General features: G+C 57.0%; 1 protein-coding gene across 5 annotated transcripts; it reads left to right on the forward strand.

The window, feature by feature from the left end:
* Positions 1-168: 168 nt before the first annotated feature.
* Positions 169-20,384, forward strand: ZDHHC1 (zinc finger DHHC-type containing 1). Of its 5 annotated transcripts, XM_058279857.2 has the most exons (14): positions 191-449; positions 1,801-1,973; positions 7,494-7,540; positions 8,709-8,951; positions 13,509-13,684; positions 14,455-14,568; positions 15,072-15,173; positions 15,580-15,704; positions 15,808-15,966; positions 16,219-16,331; positions 19,197-19,279; positions 19,506-19,599; positions 19,758-19,836; positions 19,945-20,384. In XM_058279857.2, exons 4-14 carry the CDS (start codon positions 8,709-8,711, stop codon positions 20,190-20,192), a joined length of 1,536 nt encoding a protein of 511 aa, XP_058135840.1. In that variant the 5' UTR covers positions 191-449; positions 1,801-1,973; positions 7,494-7,540; the 3' UTR covers positions 20,193-20,384. The 5 variants fall into 5 exon arrangements, with proteins under 5 accessions (XP_058135839.1, XP_058135842.1, XP_012381555.1 ...); XM_058279856.2 differs by lacking the exon at positions 1,801-1,973 and having other exon boundaries at positions 169-449; XM_058279859.2 differs by lacking the exon at positions 1,801-1,973 and having other exon boundaries at positions 169-449; positions 15,595-15,704.
* The last annotated feature ends 862 nt before the right edge of the window (positions 20,385-21,246 follow it).

Raw genomic sequence — 21,246 nt, forward strand, 5'->3', positions numbered from 1 at the left:
GGTGGGGCAATGTGGGTTTTCAAGAAGAAAGGTGGGAAAGGAATGGGGGGACAGTCCCCGCAGCATCACCAGGGGCTCTCGAATGAGCTCCGCTTGGAGCCCGCTGCCAGAGCGAACTGACGCAGCGCGGTTTGGCCGCTGTGAGGCGCCGTAGCCCGTGCCGTTGCCAGGGGAACGGGCCCCGCGCCGGATGAGGCCCAGTCGGCCTGGGCCAGGCCGGGCAGCAGTCAGGCAGCCCAAGCCGGGGCCTGAGGACGAGCCGGGCCCACCCCTGTTGGGCGGTCCGGGATGGGGCCCCGCTCCGGGACGTGCCGCCGTCGGGATCCGGGGGCTGCCTCCGCCGCGAGGCTTTGAAGCGCGGCGGCCCCGGGGAGGGTGACAGCCAGGCGCGGGGCCGAACCCGGCTGACCTTGGCAGGGCCCATCTGGCCCCGCCGCCACGTCGCGCAGGTGAGGAGCCCCCGCTACGTTTCTTAGGTCGAAGCTCCGCCGGGGCCTGGCCGGGAGCCCCTGGGAGTAGCGGCTGTTGCCCGCGGGGCTCTCAGCTGGCCTCGTCTGGACCGGTAGCCCGCCATCTGCTCGGGGCTTCAGGGACCCGGCAGAGCGTTGGGATTCCTTTCATCTTCTTTCATCAGGTTCTCAGGTCTGCACTGAGCATCTACTGTGTGCCGGGCTCAGCGCCAGAGAGCGCCAGACAGACGCGACCCATCCCCCAATGCTCACAGAATGTGGGGGGAAAGCAGGGGCCCCAAACATTACTGAAGTGGTTTCAGCCCGGAATAAGTGCCCCGACGATGAAATGGAGGGGGGTGGTCCAGGAGGGTCTGCCTTAAAAGGTGACTTTTAAGCAAAGACCTGAAGACTGAAAAGGAGCAGATAATGTGAGGAGGGGAAGGGCATTTCTGGAAGAGGGAAAAGCACGTGCAAAGGTCTCCAGGCAACACAGTCCTGTTAAAGAACAGAAAGGGAGAAGGGAGGGCGGGTGTTCAATTTTATCCAAGCAATTTGAGAAGACGGTTGAAGAAATTTCCATGAGGCTCATGTTTTGAAATACTCACCTCTGTCTGGCTGCTATGGGCAATGTGGTTGTGACAGGACACACAGGGAAGTCCGTTGAGGACTATCCTAGTTCTGCCAGTCTCTCCGTGCCTCCTAGAGGAATTTATGTGGTCTCTCAGAGCCTGCGTGTCCTCATCTGTGCATGGCAGATAATGGTAGGACCTATCTTGGAGAGTTGTGAGGAGTGCGTAAACTAATTCCATCAAGTACTTAGAGCAGAGCCTGGCCCAGATTAATTGCTAGTGGTGGTTTTTGTTATCATCAAAGCACTGGAGGGGCCGGATGATAGATTCATGGATTAGGGTGATGATGGCCTTGGAGATGGTAAGAAGTGATTTAAGTTTCCCCACTGGAGGAGAGCTGGATTCACAGATGGGTGAGGGCTTAGCCCTGCTTTTATGGAACTCGTGGTTCACTGTGGGAATGGATTTGTAAACAGATAATCACCACAAGATAGAGTCACCACGAGGTATGATAAAAGCAAACATTGTTGCTTAAGTAACCAATTTTTATTGCTTTATTATTTTGTTTTGGGTTTTGTGTTTCTTACTTTGTTCTATTACAGCTTTGTTGTTAATGACTTTCTTGCTGGGTGTTCCCCAAGGTTTGCTCTTACAATCATGTGGTTGGTTTCCTGGTTAAGGTCATTAGCCCTTCCCTCCCTTCCACTGGCATTGTTCCTATTCCATGTTGCTCCCTCCTCCTTGTTCCTATCCCTTGGCCTAACATGAGTCCCAAACAGTTGCAGTGGTTGCTTCAGGAGGAGAATGGCACAGAAAATGTCTGCAGACCACATCACTCAGGAATGACTGAAGCTTCAAGTATTTCTTTCCAAAGCATCAGAATTCTGCATGTTGTTTATGAGAGAGAAAGCAAGGGGCCAGCCACGTCTGAGACCAAGGACAGGAGAAGTCTGTGAGAACATTTTGGAATTCCTGCTTATTTTCTCAGAGTTTTATGATGTTCGCCCTTTAGTCTAACTTTAGTCCAGCACCTGTTGGAAATTTTAATAAGCAAGTACTTGCGCAAAAACTTCGTTTGTAAGTGACACCTTTTCCATTGAAAAACTGTTCACCACGAACAATTCTCTTTGGAAAATGCCTGTTAGGTGGTTAAGTGGGACATCTGTTTGGTCATGGTGAAAATTATTTCAAAATGCAGATACTGGGAAAAAACTGAAAACTCGTTTAGATATAGCCATAGAAAATCACTAACAGGGCAGCCATAAATTCTCTAGCAGAATAAAAAGATGGTTGGGAGCAAAACCTTCCAGTGGAGTGCACCTTTGGGTTCTCGGCATTGCGGAGAGCAGTGCTTGCTGTGGGTGGAGAACTGAAACAAGGTGTGTTAGTCAGCAAAAGGGGTGCTGATGCAAAATTCCAGAAATTGGTTGTTGTTGTTTTTTAAAATTTTTTATAAAGGACATTTATTTGGGGTAGGAGCTTACAGATACCAGGCTATAAAGCATAAGTTACTTCTCTAACCAAAGTCTATTTCCGCCTGTTGGAGCAAGATGGCTGCCAGCGTCTGTGAGGGCTCAGGCTTCCTGGGTTCCTCCTTCTTCAGGCTTCTTTTTCCTGGGCTCAGTTTTCCTCTTTTCCTGGGGCTGGCTTCTGTTTCCTCTGAGCTTACTTTCCGGGGCTCCAGCTTAAGGCTTCAGCATCAAACTCCAACATGAAAATACCAACATCAAAAAACCTGGTTGGTTTTTATAAAGGGTGTTTATTTGGGATAGGAACTTACAGATACCAGGCCATTAGGCAAAAGTTACTTCCCTCACCAAAGTCTATTTTCACATGTTGGAGTAAGAAGGCTGCCAATGGCTCCAAGGGTTCAGGCTTCCTGGGATCCTCCCTTCCAGGGTCTTGCTTCTCTCTGGGTTCAGGTGTCCTTTCTTCCCAGGGCTTGCATCTTCCTGGGCTCAGGGTTCCTCTCTTCCTGGGGCTGGCTTCTTTTTCCTCTGTAAGCTTACTTCCTGGGGCCCCCGCTTAAGGTTTCAGCATGAAACTCCAACATCAAAACTCCAAAATCAAAAACCCTTGCATCAAAAGCTCCAACTTGTCCTTTGCCATGCCTTTTATCTGTGAGTCCCCACCCACTAAGGGGTGGGAACTCAACGCCCTAATGACGTGGCCCAATCAAAGCCCTAATCATAACTCAGTCATGCCCAGTAATAGACCAGATTACAATCATAATCCAATATCTATTTTTGGAATTCCTAACTATATCAAACTGCTACACAAGGTCCTGCCCAGTTTCTCTCCTGTGCTGTCTGGTTGTTGAATTCCAGCTTTAACAAGACCCCTGGCAGCTCGTTGGCAGTTCTGTAGCTCTTCCTCACAGCTCTGCAACTGAACAACTCAGAATCACTTTCTACAGTGAGAGAGCATTGTTCCCCAGATGTTAGGCAGGAATTCCTTATTTTTTATTTTTTTAAATATTTATTTTATTTATTTCTCTCCCTTCCACCCCTGCCCCCACTGTCCGCTCTTCTGTGTCCATTCACTATGTGTTCTTCTGTATCCGCTTGCATTCTCGGCGGCCCTGGGAATCTGTCTCTTTGATGCATCATCTTGCTGCATCAGCTCTCTGTGTGTGCAGCGCCACTCTGGGCGGGCTGCACTGTTTTTACACGGGGCGGCTGTCCTTGCAGGGCACACTCATTGTGTGTGGGGCTCCCCTACGCAGGGGACACCCCTGCATGGCATGGCACTCCTTGCATGTGTCAGCACTGCGCGTGGGCGAGCTCACCACACTGTCCAGGAGGCCCTGGGTTTGAACCCTGGACCTCCCACATAGTAGGGGGATGCTTCATCAGTTGAGCCATACCCACTTCCCAGGAATTACTTATTTACCTGGCCTGGTTCAGGACTGGCTGCCATAAGCACATTCGGTCCACATGGTAGCCCAGTGGGGCCAGGAGGACAAGAGGTGATACCCTTCCATTATTTATTATTTGACTCAAGTTTTCTTTTCAAAAGAAGTACATGCATGTAGTAGAACGTTCAAACAGTCCTGAGGTATACACGGTAAAAAGCAAATCTCCCTTTCCCCTCCAGCTTTTGCTCTATTGATACTCTTTCCAGGAGGCTGCTCCTGGCTTTGTGCATTTCCTTCTAGAGAGAATCCGTGAAAATAGGGACTTAGACATCTAGCCACCCCTTGACTTTTACTCCCTTGGTAGCACACTCTATAACTGTCCTGCAGCTTGCTTTTGCACTCAACTCTTATGTAGCTTTTTTTTTTTTCCCAAAAGACAGTCATTTCATACTTCATTGTTTTGGATGTTGCCTAGCATTCCATTATGTGGCTATGCCATGGTTTGTTTATATTGTTTTATTCTTTTATTATTACAAACAGCACTGTACTGCGATTAGTCTTTGTGTACTTTGTGAGTATATAGGTACGATAAGTGCCTAGAAATGGAATATCTGGGCCAAAGGGCATATGTGTTCTAAAGTTGGGTAGACATTGCCAAACTGCCTTCCAGCTAACTTTTTTTTGAAGGAGATACCCAAAGAGAGAAACCTACATTTGCACAGGGTTCCTCTGTGCACAAGGGCAGTGTTGAAACCAGAACCTCCAGGCCCTGAGCGCAGGCCCAGCCCTCTCACCTGCTCCAGCCTGCCTCTCTGGATGCTGGCTCAGCCCCTGCTTCAGCCTGTCCCCCTCTCTGATCCCATTTCTCTCCTACCCCATTTTCCCAGCTTCTACCCAATAAACCCTCTTCAATAATTGAGTTGATTCTTTTCGGAAATCCTCAGGCACCTTGCAGGAATGCAGGGATGCCCAATAGTCTCCAGGGCGGTACGTTTTAAGAGTCATTTTGGTTCCTCTGACAATGCTGTGAATGAATTTCAAAACGACATCCCTAAAAAAAAAATTTTTTTTGTGGGAGCAGAGGTGGACAGGAGGAAAATGGATTACTCATGTAACTCTTCTACAATTCATAATCAGAACTTGAAAAGTTAAGATTTTCCTCATTTAAATTAAGCATGCAAATTAAGGTGGCTTAACCTAATTTTGAAAATGCTGTTTAAGACTTTTAGCAAGTAAGTGTTAATGGCAACATTTTGCCATTCTGGTGTTGGCCTCCCCCTCCTGAGGACAAGGGAGGGCCTGTACTCCCTCCCCTCTCCAAGCCCCCCAGCCTGCCTCAGAAGCCAGGTGGGCCCGTGACCAGGCATCACCTACCTTTGGCCGTTCCACCCTGTGGGGCCTCCTCACTCCTATCTTTCCTCCATCCTCGCCAGCCTGACCAGCTTTCTGTGATTTGTTCTCTTAAAGCAGGAAGTCCATAAAGAATGTTTTACCAAGGCCCATGCCCACCAAAGATGCAGCAGGGGGAGGGGGTGGGGGCACGGGGTAGCTTGGGAGCTTGACTGTGGCCTCCCGACCAACTCCTCCAGCAGCTCACGGCTGTGTGGTGCCACCTCCCCGGCACCCTCCCCGCCTCCTGTTCATGCCCTCCTTCCCTCAGTGCCCTTCCCACTGCGCTGGAAAGCTTCTAACACCCATCACACTGCATCACTCCCCTGCTGTACACTTCCTTGGGTGCTCTGTGGCTCTTTGAACAGTGCCCAAGCTTCCTCACCTGGCCTCCAAGGCCCTGCATGACCTGTCCCCCTGCAGGCCTTCCAAGCGCATCTCTCATGGGCTCTGCCCTTGCCACACATGCAAAGCTGTCCACCCTGGGTTCTGGGTTCACGAATGGCTGGCCTTTGTAGGAGATACCAGAGTCCCTGCCCACCCACTGCCCTGATTTCCATCTGGGCCCCCAAAAGGCAGACCCCAAGGGCAGGAGCCTGGCCTCACTGTGTTTACATCCTTAGTGCACACACAGTGGGCTGGGCCCCAGGAAGCCCCGGGTAGGCCCAGGTGTGAGAGCACAGGCTGCCTGTGTGGTTGGGAGCAGAGTCACACATTTTCAAACTGGTCTCCTGGACAAGCACTGGGAATGGAGGGACAGCCAGAGAAATCCCTGGGTTTGGTGACAGTGCTTGGTCCCGTCTGTGGGCCTTTGGCCCCATCTTGGATCCACTCTGACTTCCCAGCCCTTTTAATCAAAATCTTTTGGGCCAAAAGAATCTATGGCCACCAACCCTGTAATTGTCATCAATTGTTCCGAGTTGGCCTGCCAAGGCTTTTGGGGCAGGCGGCGTAACTCCTGGCCAGCTCAGGCGTCTATTCTGGGTTGCTGCTGCTACTGTAAGGGAGCTCTGCCTGACAGCACCCTCCCCTCATCCCGTCTGAGATGAGTGGTACCTCTCTGGGCCAAGGGAACCCCAGATGCTGGGGTACAGCAGCACCAGGGGTTCCTGTGGCCACTGCCTGCCACTCCTGGGCAGTAGGGACATGTCAGTCATGTACCTCTGCTCTTGTCTTGTGAAACTTGCTCAAGGTATAGGGCTGTTGAGTGTGTGGATGACAAGGGGAAAGCCAGAACTTAGGGAGCCAACTCAGGCTCCCTTCAGAGTGGTCTCCCTGGTGATGTGCTGATACTGGTGATTTGACCCAGATCAGACTGAACAAGGTCAACGATATTCCCAGGGCTAGGCCTCAGTGGCCTTTGGCTGTTTCCAAAAACCCAGGCCACCCTCAAAGAACAGAGCTGTGTCCGGGGACATTCAAAAGAAAGCAATGCCAGCTTTTGACTACCTTCATCACCGTTGATTAAAAGTGACAGGGGTAGGCTGACAATCCAGCTGTTAGGGCAGTATGTTGCCTCGGGGCCACTGACTTAAGAAAGCAGCTCCAGCTAACCTCACCTCTGGGGCAGACATGCGCCTCATAGAATATCCAGATGCTGTAGCCTTAGTCTAGATGGATGAGGGCAAACCAGAGCACCGTTCTAAGGGTAATTCTAACACCTACCATTTAGTGACCATCTGTGTGTCGAAGTCTTGTCCACACTATTGCTGATCTGTCCATCTGCAGCCCTAGGTAAGCTTCTCTACCTCGAGTTTTCAGGTAAGGAAACTGAGGCTCTGAGAGGAGGTGGCTCCCAGGGAAACTCAGCTGGGAAGTACAGAGCTGGGAGCTGAACCTGGATCTGTCTCCACCAATGCTGGGGCTCTTTTTTCCCCTTTTGTTATTACTTATTGAAGACAAGGCAAATGATCAAAAGATTCCAGTGGGATCCCTGGGAGAAAACCAAGGACACTCCCTTTAGCTTGAAATGAGGCTACTCAGAAGTGCCTTCAGATATGCCAGGCTTGGCCTTGCAGGAGACTCCGACCCTCTTGTGGGAGCAAGGGCAGTGGCTAGGCATGCGTGTCTGGTAGTCAGGGTACTGGCCCATTAGCAGGGAGTGCCAGGGGGTGGGCTCCGCGGAAGGTGGGTGGGTGTAAGGATAGAGGGCAGGCCAGAGTGGGCCCGATGGCTTCAGGTGGACCAGCACTCCATTCACCATGCCCACATTTCTCTTTATTTCAGATGTTTTCAAGTCAGCAAACATTTACTGAGCACCTACTCTTTACAAGGTACATTTTGGGTACTTGGAGGGGAGGGGCAGTGGTGGGGGGTGCAGAGGTGAAGGAATCGGAGCACATTTGGTGGATGGTGACTTGCTCAGTAAGGACGGAGCAGAAGGGCCTGTCCGCTTGGGACATCTGGGAAGGCTTCCTGGGTGAGGGGGCACTTTGCAGTGGGCTCTGAAGGACAAGTCCCATTTTGCCAGGCTAAGAAGTAGGGAAGGCGTTCCAGGCAGATATACCGAGGTGGGGTCTGCTATCTCCTTTCAGCTTAGTCAGGCTCCTTGCCCTCAACTATGAGCTCTGGATAGAGTTTAGCTGCTGAGCTTTTGCCCCAGCTCCCAGCCTACGAGGCCTAGGAGACACTGGGGGCCAGGCTCTTCCTGTAACGACCCCCCTCCACCTGCCCTGAATGCAGCTTTGGCTTCGAGGTGGCTCTTGAGGGGTGGGGTTGCTGCCATTTGGCAGGTCTGGCTCTGGCCATGGCCTGGCCTTCCTTGGGCTCCTTCAACAGAGTCAAGGGACCCCAGGCTGCAGGTGACACTTCTGTTCTCAGGGTACCAGGCCCAGATTTATTTAGAGAAACACAGTCATTTTCTGATGGAGTGAACCAAAGAGGAATCCTCCCCTGGGTCCCGCGGGCTGCTCCTCCCCAGGCAAGGAGCCCCAGTCAGCCCCTCGAGGGGTGCGGGTCCCCAGTCCTGAAGAGATCACCTGGCTGTGGAGGGGCAGAGGCCAGCTCCGCTTCTGCCTACCCCTCCCGCTGGAGGCCGGGGGCCCCTCTGACACTTGTGTTTGGGCCACAGGATGGAGGTGACTAATCCTAACAGAATCAGCCTGTGTTCTCATTGCTCTGGCCCAGCCTGATATTGTTACCAGATGAGAACATGTCTTACTGAGTTTAACTGAGAAGGCTGTGGAGACAGAGCGCTTTGAGTCGCAGGCAGCTCCACTGCGTCCTGAGGAAACCCTGGGTCCTCCTGCTGGCCAGGGCTGTACCCCCAACACTGCTTCGGTGGGGGGCTGGCCCCAGGCTCCCCTGCGGAGTCGCCGGGAGTAGCTGGGAGGCAGCTTTAGCATCCAGCCTGCTCTCCCCCTGCTAAAACCTGGCCATGGCAGGGACCCCGGGCTCCGCCTCGTCAGGCTAACGTGCTCTGTACTCTTTCTCCCTCTGGAGATGAACATCTGCAACAAGCCCTCCAACAAAACGGCCCCTGAGAAGAGCGTGTGGACGGCGCCCGCGCAGGCCAGCGGCCCCTCCCCAGAGCCGCAGGGCCCGCGCTCCCGCCGCAACGGGTGGAGCTGGCCCCCTCACCCGTTGCAGATCGTGGCCTGGATGCTGTACCTCTTCTTCGCTGTGATCGGCTTTGGGGTTCTCGTGCCCCTCCTGCCTCACCACTGGGTGCCCACTGGCTATGCTGTATCCTTAAGAAAGTGTGGGGCCATGGGTGGGCAGAGGCTGCCGAGACCTGAAGCCAGCCCCAGAGCCTCAGGGCAGGGTGGGGCTGAGCTCTGCAGGTGGACTGGCTGCTTACCTGTGGGGCCTTAGCCCCCATCTGACCCGTCACCTCCACCCTCCCAGCCCTCCCACTCCTGCCTGCCAGCTGCAGTGAGCAGAAGAACACACCGTACCTTGGAGCACCTAAAACCCTACCCAGTGGTGAATTTATCAGTGGAGGTACCACAAGGGTTATTACAAGGAAGAGAGCCTTAAAGCTCTCTTTAAGCTAATTGTGTCCAGAGCTAAACAAAGGCTAAATTAGGGAGTAACCTTTTCATTTAGGAAAGAATTTTTCACTTTTTAAAAAGTCACAGTAGACTTCATTTACTCAGTGAGTTTCCTGGTATATTGAAATTGTAGTTGTATTTGTGGACAAATTATTATGCTGTCCTCAGGACTATTAAGGAGCAGGTTTTGTAAGTCAGACCCTTTAGGGTGAGGTTGAAAATGAAGAGAGGCAGGGCTAGATATTTGCCTGAGGCTCCTGGGGTCAGTGGCAAACATGGATTTTCCCGAGCCTAGTTGCTCCAATCCTGGCCACCACCCCTGGAAGCAGAGGATGTGGCTGCAAGGCCTGGGGATTGGGGTGCAGCAGGCGCCTCTGTGCCCCTAGTTTAGAGGGTGCCAGTGAGAGTGAGCCCTGGCAGGTATGCTTCATGGGGGCCATCCCCTGGGCCTCGGGTTGGAAGAGCTGTGGGCAGGGTGGGCTTGCAAGCCTGGGCCCTAGAGCCGGCCGCCAGCTTGGTCCCAGCACAGCCCTCTCAGGTCCCAGCCTCCTCCTCTGACTGACAGAAGTGTCCTGCCTGCGTCCCAGGGTGGGGTGGAGGAGCACGGAAGGACGTGGCTGTGCCAGCTCTCGAATGCAGGAGCCAGGAGTGGGAGTGGGTGCTCTCGGGGAACCACAGAGCCCTGGACAGGGCTGTGGAGAACCCGCGGGAGGCTGTCAGTCGGGCACCAGCAGTGTCACTGGGGGGCTTCCCAGGTCTGGTCATTAGCTCTGTAAGGGGAAAGGGCTTTCTCTGAAGTGACCCACAGGCCTTGGTCAGTGCAGTGAATAGGATGCTTCGTGGGATATTTCCTGTTTTCTGGAATGGGCACATCCCTCACTCAGGAACTTCTGGGTTTCTGCTATCAGGGGATCTACCTGGGAAACCAGATTAATAGCCACATGGTTAGGAGAGAGTAGAAGCAGAACAAATAACTGAGTAAGAATAACTAGCATTGAGCACTTGTTTGTGCCAGGCACTGGGCTAACCATTTTATATGGATCATCGCATTTGATCCTCAGAATAATCCTATGAGGAAGGTATTCTCCCATTTTACTGATGAAGCAGTTGGGGCTAGAAGTTAAGTGGCTTCCCGAAGTCACACAGCTGGTACCCAGTGAGGCCAGAGGGGCTGCTCGGGCAGGCTGACTGAGGAAGTGGGATGCTTTGGGCAGAGTGGAGGCTCACAGAGCCCCTCTGTCCGGCACCCCCGTTTCCAGGCCTGTATGTTCTCCTTTCTTCCATCAAAGTCTTCATCCTCCTGCAGGCTCCTGAGGGTCCCTGAGGAATGAGGCATTGTAATGGGTGGGTTCCAGGCACTGGTGTGGGGCCTGGGCCCTGGAAATACAGAGATGAGTAAGAGACCCAGCCCTGGGGTGCTCAGCCTGCATCAGGGAGAAAGACTGGTCGATTGAGGTGGTCAGCCCGCATGGGAGATAAGGGGCGCACGTGGCAGGCTGGGTGCAGGAGGCGGGCCGTCCTGCATCCCATGTGCCCAGACATAGCCCTGCCTGTGCCCACCACCTCCCTTCTTTGTGCCCAGCCTCTGCTCAGGTGCTCAGGCCGTCCTGGGCTCCTCCCTTTCCTTCATTCCGCATATCCAGTTGGTCATTAAGTTCTATTGATTTTATTAATACCTCCTAAATAGCTATGGGGTTTGCCCACTTTCCTCCCCACTGCTATCCGCCTCTCTCACCTACATGAATATTTGGTTGGCCAACAGATCTCCCCACATATGCTCTCACTCCCTGCCAGTCCACTCGTATCCATGCAGTCAGCATGGTTTCTCAAAAGAAACAAAAACAAATCTGATGATGTTATTCCTCTGCTTAAAAGCTCTAATGGCTTCTTCTGGCCTTAAGGAATAAATTTCAAGTTCCTTAAGCAGCCTTTGAGGCCCTCCACATTCCGGATGCTTCCTGCCTCCCCAGCCTCCTCTTACCTTATTTTCTCCATTGTTCTCCATGTTGCAACAACACTGGTCTGTGTCTGGAAACCCCTTGCCCCTCTCCCCACGTCCATCACCTAGCCAGAGGTCCATCCATTCTGGCCTGCAGATTTTTTAAAAGGGAAAACTAACATATAAAAAGCACAGACTTCAAGTGTTCCTCCTGCAGGTTGTTTTTCTTTTTCTTTTTCTTTTTCTACTCTTTATGCTCTTGTCAACATTTAAAAATTGGGAGATTAACATAAAAATCCAGATTTCGGGTTCCCTTTGAAAAGCTGCAATTTGGTGCCCCTTGCTTGGCGGCCATGAGCTGCCTCATCAGCCTCCCCTCTGGCTCCCAGTAAGCATGGTGCCCAGCCAGGCCCCTTCCCACTTTACCTGTCGGGTCCCTGCTACCGTTTCTTCTCCAGCTCTGAGCTGCGACAGCCCTTCCTCAGACTAGATGGGATCACTCACTTAGAAAATCTCATAGTCACATGTATTTTCTTCACTGTTTGATTCATTATTTAATCAATATCTGTATTTTCCACTAGATGTAGGCTCCTTGGGAGTGAGGAGCAAATCTTCCTCACCCTTTCTATATCCCTCAAGGCCTGGCACAGAGAAAGTTCTCAGTAAATAGTTGAATGAATGAACCAGGGGTGGAGGGACAAGATTTGGGGCAGGCAGGGAGCTGAATGTTTGCCCACGTTCAGAGTATCTGAAGAGAGGTTGGCATGGTGAGGAGCAGAGTGGGTGAGACCAGAGAGGTTTGGAAGGAGCCAGAGCAAAAGGGGTTTGGCATTGAGTGAAGAGTAAACTAACGAGCTACGTCGAGAGCCACTGAAGGAGTTTAGGCAGGGGGAGGGCTTTAGCATTAAGTTTTTTTTTTTAAGACTTATTTATTTATTATTTATTTATTTCTCTCCCCTTCCCCCCCCCCAGCTGTCTGCTCTCTGTGTCCCTTCGCTGCGTGTTCTTCTGTGTCCGCCTCTATTCTTGTCAGCAGCACCCAGAATCCGTGTCTCTTTTTGTTGCGTCATCTTGCTGCGTCAGCTCTCCATGTGTGCGGCGCCACTCCTGGGCAGGCTGCACTGTCTTTTTCGCACTGGGCACACTCCTTGCGTGTGGGGCTCCCCTACACAGGGGACACCCCTGTGTGGCAGGGCACTCCTTGTGCGCATCAGCACTGCGCGTGGCCAGGTCATCACACGGGTCAGGAGGCCCTGGGTTTGAACTGTGGGCCTCCTATGTGGTAGGCAGATGCCCTATCCATTAAAAGCTTGCTGGGGCAGTCAGACAGGAGGGGCAATGTTAAGAGACTGTGGGACAACCCAGAAGAACAGTGGCCGTAGGGATAGAGAGGTCAGAGGTGGGCTGTGGGGACTGTCCCTGTTAGCTATGGTACAGCACATTAGGGCTCACGCAGACATGCAGGGAAACTTGGCTGCTGGGATTTGGAGGAGGAAGGGAGGTTGGACAGCTGATGGGTGATGGACAGAGGATGTCTGCCTGGCTGGCAAGAGGATGGGTAGGGGATCAGGGATGGATGGAGGGAGGGAGGGTGGATGGCTGCCTGGGTGGAATTTGTTGGTGAATTTACTGTTTGGTCCAGTCACTGAGCAGATAGGACCAGAAACAAAAGGGATTTGTTTCAGCTCTAGGAATTAGCTGTGCTGCCCCTGGCCAGGTCTGAACAGGTCAGGCCATGCCAGACACTCAGCCACAGGGCTCCAAATGCTGGGACTTCAGCTGGGGGGAGGCAGCGGGTATATGAGCCCCAGTCTGCAAGTGCTTCTCCATCTGGCCCTGCTGCTGTCAGAAACAGCTGCTTCCCTCGTGGCGTTGACATCCCATCCTGTGAAAGCAAAATAAACAAGCTCAGAACTTACACTTTGGTCCCTGGACCTTTGGGGAAGATTTCTTTCTGTCTCCCTTCACCATATAGAATCTGAAACCAGAAACTGGCCCTGGATCAGAGCAGCCAGGGTGAGCCAGCCCAGAGCAGTGAGACCTGGGTGCTTTGGTTGGGTCCCCCATCAGCAGGGGGTCTGGGCTCGCTCGTGAGCTCTGTTACCAGATGGCCTCTCCCTCCTTCCATCCTAGGGGCCAAGGGTCTGATGGAGAGGCCTCTTGGGGCTGGAGGAAGGAGGTAGCGAGGCAGAGAGGGGGGAGCTACACTTGGGGGTGGTGTGGGGGTGGAGGGCCGTTCTCTGGGCACATGAAATGGGCAGTACTCCCAGCTGGCAGAGTGTGGAGTGAGTCTTTAACCTGCCGGGCCAGTGCATGGGCGCCATCTTTGCCAGCCACCTCGTGGTGCACCTGACCGCTGTCTCCATCGATCCCGCAGATGCCAACGTGCGGGACAAGAGTTACACGGGGCCCCTTCCCATCTTCAACCGCAGCCAGCACGCGCATGTCATTGAAGACCTGCACTGCAACCTGTGCGACGTGGATGTGTGAGTGCACTGGGCCGTGGGTGTGTGTGGATGATGAGGTTCCCAGGAATGGCCGGCTGACCGCCAAACAGGAGGGGCATGCTCGGGGCTTTACAGTTGTCCTGGTGCCTCAGAGCCTCATATCTTACACACTCCAGAATCTTGATGGGGTGGCAGAGAAATGGTGGGTCCCTGAGAAGGTGAGAAGGTAACTGGAAATAGAAAATGAGGACTAGCATTTCTCACGGAATTAAAGTAGGAAATGTTTGGTGCTGCCACAAACATATTGAATAACTAACTCTGCTAGTGACATCCCCGCCATCTCTTAGAAGCCTTCCCAGCTAGGGGCTGGAAGGGGGTTAACGCTGAGTGCGCCTTCTGTGCTGAGGGTAAGATGCAGCCCCCGGTGGAGGGTTGGCAGCCGCTTCCTCCCTCCACTGATGGGAGGCGCCTGCCTGAGGTCACACAGCTGTTGAGCAACAGAGCCAGGTTCACGCCCCAGCCTGCCTGGCTTCCAAGCTGCAAGCTGATTCTGCTATCCTTGTTTACCCATGAGGAATCTGAGGCCCAGAGAGGCTGAGTAACTTGCTCAAAGATATACAGCTAGTGGGGAGAGAAGTCAGAACATGCAGAGCCCATAGGAGTTAGGGCCACTCCCCAGTCTCGGGTAGGGGATTGGGGACGGGGTGATAGTCCAAGGCCAGCGCCACATATCTAATCTGAAGTCCCAGGCAGCTCACTGCGGGGGGGGGGGGGGGGGGGTGGACGGACAGACGACTGTCTATTGACAGGAAAGAGAAAGCCAAAGGCATTAAGGTGCTAAGGACTCCAGCGTCACAGTGTGCACGGTGCACCTGCTCCCTGCAGCCCTGGTCCTTGAGCTGTGCTGGAGTTGCCTCTTCCAGGTTGCTGGGCCCCATTCTGCTCTGGGCCTTCCTTCCCTGGGTCCCTCCTCAGGTTGGGAGACTCACTTGCTTCTCCACCTCATTTGACCCCCTGCAGTGAGCTGCCCTAAAACTCCCCTACAGGGATTTTCTGAAAGAGACGAATGAAGTGCCCATGGGACCCAGACGTGCATCTTCTCCTGGCCTGGTTCAGGGCTCTTTGCTTAGAAAGGAAGCCCCTTTGCCCTTTACCTGTCCTCTGGGTGCACAGACCTAGGGTGGGGTGGCGTGCCCTCCTCAACCCCTGGTCCCGCTCTGGGAACACATGCAGTCCCCAGCTCTTCCCAAGCGCCGGGGGAGCCCCACCCTGCAGTGCCGCCAGAGGGCGCGCGCGCTCCGCTGCGGCGCCCGGGCCCGGCGCTCGCCCCGCTCCCCCGTCCCCGCGGGCCGCGTGGGCAGTGCCGCGAAGGGCGGGACGAACCGGCTGCCGCGCGGTGCCGCGCTCTCCCTGCCCCCGCCCGTAGGAGCGCGCGCTCCAAGCACTGCAGCGCCTGCAACAAGTGCGTGTGCGGCTTCGACCACCACTGCAAGTGGCTCAACAACTGCGTGGGCGAGAGGAATTACCGGTGAGAACCGGGGCTGTCCCGCGGGGATGCCTGGGGATGCGCATGCGTATGTACGTGCACAGCGTGTGTCAATGTGGGGCCGGGGACCTTGTAACCTGCGTATAAGGGGGTGGGGGTGGGGGAACATCCGTGTGTGCTGGTCTGAAAGTCAGTGCTCCTGATGGGTGCGAGCTGGGACGCCTGAGGGTGGGTTTGGGCCCTTCCACCTGGCTCGCGCAGGGAAGGATAGGGAGCCCGATAAAGTGGTCGCCCACCTTCAGTTTTGTGCGACGCCTTGGCTTCCTGAAGAGCTGGGGCTGTGGGGTCAGAGGCCCTGCCTCCTGTCCCAGCCAGGGGCCCATCTTATGCGGGGCCCCTGTGGAGCTGGAGCGCCAGGGTGCTAATAGCTGCCCTGGGCTGGGCCCAGGCTCTTTTTGCATAGTGTGGCGTCGGCCTTGCTGGGTGTTCTGCTCCTTGTTCTGGTGGCCACCTATGTCTTCATCGAGTTCTTTGTCAACCCTATGCGGCTGCGCACCAACCGCCACTTTGACGGTCAGTCTGAGCTCCGTTCAGTGGCCCTAGCCCACTTCCACCCCCTCTGGTCACTGTCACTGGTCCTAGCCCCAGCTGAGCACAGCCTGCCTGTGCCCTGCAGTCCTGAAGAACCACACGGATGTGTGGTTTGTGTTCCTGCCTGTGGCCCCCGTGGAGACCCAGGCTCCTGCCATCCTGGCCCTGGCTGCCCTCCTCATCCTTCTGGGCCTGCTCTCCACAGTTCTGCTCGGCCACCTGCTCTGCTTCCACATTTATCTGAGTAAGTGCCCCCCACCTCCAGCAGCCTTGCGGGGGGCAGGGATCCCAGGCTGCTGGGAGGTACCCACTTGGGCTGTAGAGCGCTGAAGGTCTGCCCCTTCCCAGTACTGGCTCTTTGCGGTGACCTGGTCTAACCTGGCCATGGCATGGTGGGGGGCGGGGGCCAGCCTGGGAGCTGAGTGCCCTCCTTCCCCTTCTGAGCCCCAGGGTCCCCTCTCCACTGCACTGAGCCCTCTCCCTCTTCACCCCCCAGTGTGGCACAAGCTCACCACCTATGAGTACATCGTGCAGCATCGCCCACCACAGGAAGCAAAGGGGGCCCACAGGGAGCTCGAGTCGTGTCCCCCCAAAATGCAGTCCATTCAGGTATAGAGGTGGCCCAGTGGGCTGAGGCGGGGATGTGGGGCCTGATGTGGGATGGGTGGTGGCCTGGGCAGTAAACAGCCACTGAAGAGACTGGGCAAAGATGGGGGGGGCAAGCCTGGATCAGCACCGGGGTAGGGCTGCTGGCGGCGGCGAGGTGAGGCCGAGCGCCTGAGCGGGTGCCCACTTGTGTCAGCGTGGCCAGAGCCAGAGGGAGCCCTGCGTCTCCCCGACCCCGTGTACGCACCCATCCAGGCTCCCCGCATGTGCTGGAGGGCAGGGAATGTGGGAGCCCGGAAGCGGGCAGGTTGGGGCTGCAGGAGCAGAGGCGGGGATGGGGCAGCAATTGGGTCAGCGGGAGGGTCGCCAGGGTGGGACCGTCAGTTCTCCCCACCGTGACCCTGCGCCCTTTTACCCGTTACCCTGGTTAATCCTCAGAACAGCCCCTAGGCAGGTACTGCTCCCACATCCATGTCATAGATGAGGACACTGAGACCTAGAAGGGCTGAACAGCAGCTGGGTCTGGAAGAGTTAAGGCCTTCAGGCTCCAAAGCAGGAAGCTGCTGCCCCAGCCTCCAGCCCAGGCTCCAGCCTAGCCAGCCCAGCTGCTCACCAGTCTATCCCCATTCCCACGCCCCTTGGCTTCCTGAGGTCAGCAGCTGGGGGTGGAGGTGGCCCAGTCCTCAGAGTCCCCAGGGATGGAGAAGGCAGGGGGCCCAGGCAGGCCTTGTTGGGAAGGCTGAATTCTGGATCCCGAGTCCTCATGGCAACTGGACACAAACACAGGCTGGTGGGTGGGTTGGGGGATGGTTTGGGACCCGGCCTCTCCTGTTCTCATTGCCAGGGCTGCACCCTGCTTAAGGACCAGGCTGCCAGGCTCTAGCCCCGGGGCAGGCCTGGGGATCAGGGGGGTGCAGGCTGGTGGTGGAGACCCCCTTGCCACGTCACTGCGTACCTGCCCTGGTGCTGGATATTGAACTTGTAGAAGTACCGTGGCAGCCATCCTGGGGAAGGGCATCTCCATCCCGACTTCACAGAGAAAGAGACCGAGGTGAGAGGCAGGCAGGGAATCCCAGGGTTTCAAAGCCAGCGCCTCCTGAGGCCCGGCCTGCATGCCCGGCCTTGAGGGCTCTGTGCCCTGCCTTGCGGTTACTGACTGCCCAGGCTTTGAGGCCAGATGTGTCAGCAGCGAGGGCATTTCATTTATGCTGTTTTGTCCACCTGCAAATGGCCTGTGGGAGGCTTACCCCGAAGGGAACAGGGCTGTGCTTGTCGCATTTTACAGAGGAGAGAGCTGAAGCTGAGTGGAGCCAAGGTGCCATTTAGGAAGATGCAAATTCTTTAAGGTCTCTAATGGAGAATCCTGGGGACACCTGTGCTGGGGGGACGGTTTGAGTGACGACACCCTGGTGACACCCTTAGACTTCTCTAGCTGGCTAGAGCCTAGCTTCTGTCCCATCCTGGTTCCTGGGGCTTCTTTGCTGCTGCCCCCTCTCTACCCTGACCTTCCAGAGCTCGGGGCACCAGGGTAGGCCTGGCCCCTCCCTGCTGAGCCCTAGAGGGGTGCTGGGTTCACCCCAGGGAAGAGGAAAGATGTGGGGGAGGGTTACCCCGAGGCCTCGGTTCCCATGACTGACCTCTGGCCCATCCTTTTTTCCAGAGTTCTTCTGCTCAGGCTGGCACCCCCAAGTCCCCCCCTACCCCGCACAAGGCCAGCCTGGGCAGGGGCTGGGCATGGGAGAGCCCTGGGCCTCAGTCTCTGCACCTGTGCGGCAGCCTGTGGCCGCCTGAGTTTTGTCCCCCCAGCTCCCCGCGGGCCTCGCGGGCCGCCTCCCCGCCCCCACCCTGAGCAGGAATGCGGGAGGGGCGCCTCTCTGGAGCCGTTGCCCCCAAACATAGGCTTGTTTTAGAGACGGCGTTGCTGCTACAGTGTCCTCTGCATTAGTCAGGATGCCTCGGTCTCCATGGAAACAGCTGCCGAGCGGGCGACAGCTGTCCCGGTGCCCCTCCCCCGCCCCGCACCCGGACCTGGGGGCAGGGACCGCTGCGGGGGCGGGGCCTCGGTTTCCTGGCTCCGCCCCGCAGCCACCGCCCTCACCCTTCCTTGGCTTCCGTCTTTTCCTGGCCTTTGTTTCCTCACTTGCAGCCCTGAGGGGTGTGGCTGGGGTAGCGCAGCGTGCTGGGGTGCAGGCCTAGGCTGCTCCTGCCATCTCCAGGCCTCAGATTCCGTCGCTTTTTGGGGGGGCTTGGTCGCCCTAGCGACCTCACAACACACACAGCTTGCCCATAAGCCTGGTCCCAGGTGGGGCTGCGGCGCTGTTTTCCCACCACCTACTACCTTCTCTTTGGGGTAGGGGCGGGAAGACCCGTGCGCTGTCACCCCCCTGCCTCCTCCGGGCAGCGGGGATTGTGGCTTGTATTCAGGGCGTAGGGCGCGCCCGGGCCTCAGCCCCGCGGAAGGCGTCGAGCCTTGAGGGACTGTCACATCCACTCGGGAAAAAATCAGCTCAGAGGCTGGCGCGCAGGAGAGGACAGCTCTGAGCGCGTTTTCACCACCTTCCTCCGCCCAGAGCGGCTCTAGACTGGGTGTTTTGGACTCATGGGGCTGGGGGCTTCCTGGAGGAGGCGGAATGCACCTAGATGATGGGAGGACAGCGAGGGGGAGTAAGGTCCAGAAGAGGGTGTTTTAAGCCCCAGCCAGCAGAGGAGTTTTTCCAGCACAGCTTGGGAAGCCGTGCGTGACAGCTCCCGTGCCCTGCGCTCAGACTTGGGTGGCCTCCCACAGAGGCCAGTGAAGGTGTGCTGTGCTGGGGACTGGGTGGCTCTCCTGGATGCACTCCCGGCCTCCCTGACCCCCACCTTCCCCAGGAAATGGAGTTCTACGCGCGGACTCTCAGCCCTGGGCGCCCGGAGCCCCCTGGCCAGGCCAGGGCGGCCGCCGTGAATCCCGAGTGAGTGCCGCCTGTGCGGGGGCCGCCTGGGCACGTTGGCGTGGCAGGGCCACCCGAGGTGGGAGAACGGGGGTAGTCCAAGGCGCGGGTCCGGGTGCATCCCTGCGTCGCCTTGGACAGATCAGTGCCCCTCTCTGTCTGCTCCGGAGCAAGGCTGGTGTCAGGACCCCCAGGGGCGAGGAGTCAGTACCCGCAGAGAGCACTTACCCTCCCGCTTCCCACTCAGCCCCTCGCGATTCATTGCCACCCGCGGCAGCGCTGAGCCTGCGCCACCCTTCTCCCCAGAGACTCTGCCGGTGCCCCCACGGATCCGACCCCAGGTAGGGGACAGCGCTGGGCCCCCTATCCAGCGGGGGGGGGGGGGGGGGGGAATGGGAAAGAAGCTCGTACCACCACCACCACCCCGCACCCCCTCCCGCTCCTTTTTGGTGATGTGCGAGTCTGGGGAAAGGCCGCCCAGTCTCCCCTGTCTCTGCAGAAAAAGAGGAAGCGGCGCGTGTATAAGGTGTCGATCTCCGGGACTTCGGACCGGGCGACCCCGCGGCCCAGGCTGCCGGGTGAGCGCCCCTCGCTGTCCAGATCCTACTGGGGGAGCTTCGAGGGAGGAAAGGTAGGGCCGCGGGCGTGTTACAGCCCCTAACCTCGGTTCCCCTGCACCCCCGCAGGGCCCCGGGCCCAGGACCGCCGGCCCAGCTCTTCGTCGGACTCCGCGAGCGCCAGCCCGGCGTCGGCCGAGGCCATGGACGAGATGCCGGTGGCGCAGACGCGCCTGGGCAGCGCCGCCCCGGCCGCTCCCGGGAGCGCGGGCCGAGAGCCCGAGCAGGGGCTGCCGGCGCGCGCGCCCGCCGTTTTCGTGAGTCCGAGCAGCGGCGACCCCCGCGCGCAGGGCGGCGCGGAGACGGGCCTGACCTAGCCTGGCCGAGCGGCAGGAGGGCCGAGGAGGAGCGGCGGCCGACTCTATGCAACGTCCCCACCCCGGCCGCACCGAGTGCACTTTAGGGGCCTCCACGGCCGGCGGGATCGGCCCCCGGCCTCCTCCACGACTCAGCAATACCCGCTCCACCGGCCGTGATGCTCCAATAAACTTTTTTTATGCTTTTGCGCATTTATTGCTTGCTTGCTTCTGGCGAGGGCCTCCGTGGGCACTCCAGGAGCCGGGCCGTGGCCAGTCGGCCAGAGGGAAGAGGGTGGGGTGGATTCCCGGACAGCGCGCGGCCACGCAGCTTGGCATTTGGAGGTACGCGAAGACCTGAGGGTGTCGGGGCGGGGCTCCTGGCTAGGAAAGGTCCGGGAAGGTTGCCTAGAGGAGGTTTCCTTGAGGATAGCACCTGCACCTGGCGACGTGAGGGGAAACAGGTGGGAGCCGAGGCTGTGAGGCCGGGATCCGGGCGCGGTGGGAAAAAGGAGGGCGCCGAGTCCGGGGCGCCTGGTGCTTTTTCTGGGCGGCGGAGTCGCTGTCGGGGGACTGTGATCCAGGGCTGTGCAGGTGGGATTCGCCCATTGTGCTCCTTGCAGTTCCCAGTGCTCGGGGAACGTGGGCGTGGTGGCCTGAGGATGCCGCACGCTCGGTGGAGAGCGGTGGGCTCCAAACCCCTGTCCCTGAGAAAAAGGACTTCCCTGCCCCTCTTCCCTGCCGCCTCCCCCTCCCCCTCCCCAGCTCCAGACTGGCCTCGGGCTGGCGCTCTGGGAGGCGGGGGCTGCTGGGGCCATTGCGCGGAGCCCGGGATGGGGACTGTTTTCCCGTCAGACGTCCAGAACCGAGGCTGGCTGGCGTCGACCGCCGCGAGGGCCAGGAGGGACCCAGCGAGGTGAACCGAGCTAGTCCGCGCGCGCGGGAGGCGGCCGAAGCGCGCGGGGGGCGGGTCTGGGGGCGGGGCCAGCGTGACCTTGCTCACCCTCCCGCCGAGACAGCCCTGGGGGTGGGACTCGCCATCTCCATGGAGACGGAGAAACAGGGGATAATACGG

Source organism: Dasypus novemcinctus, chromosome 18 (assembly GCF_030445035.2).
Source record: "Dasypus novemcinctus isolate mDasNov1 chromosome 18, mDasNov1.1.hap2, whole genome shotgun sequence".
In the NCBI taxonomy this organism is placed as follows: Eukaryota; Metazoa; Chordata; class Mammalia; order Cingulata; family Dasypodidae; genus Dasypus; species Dasypus novemcinctus.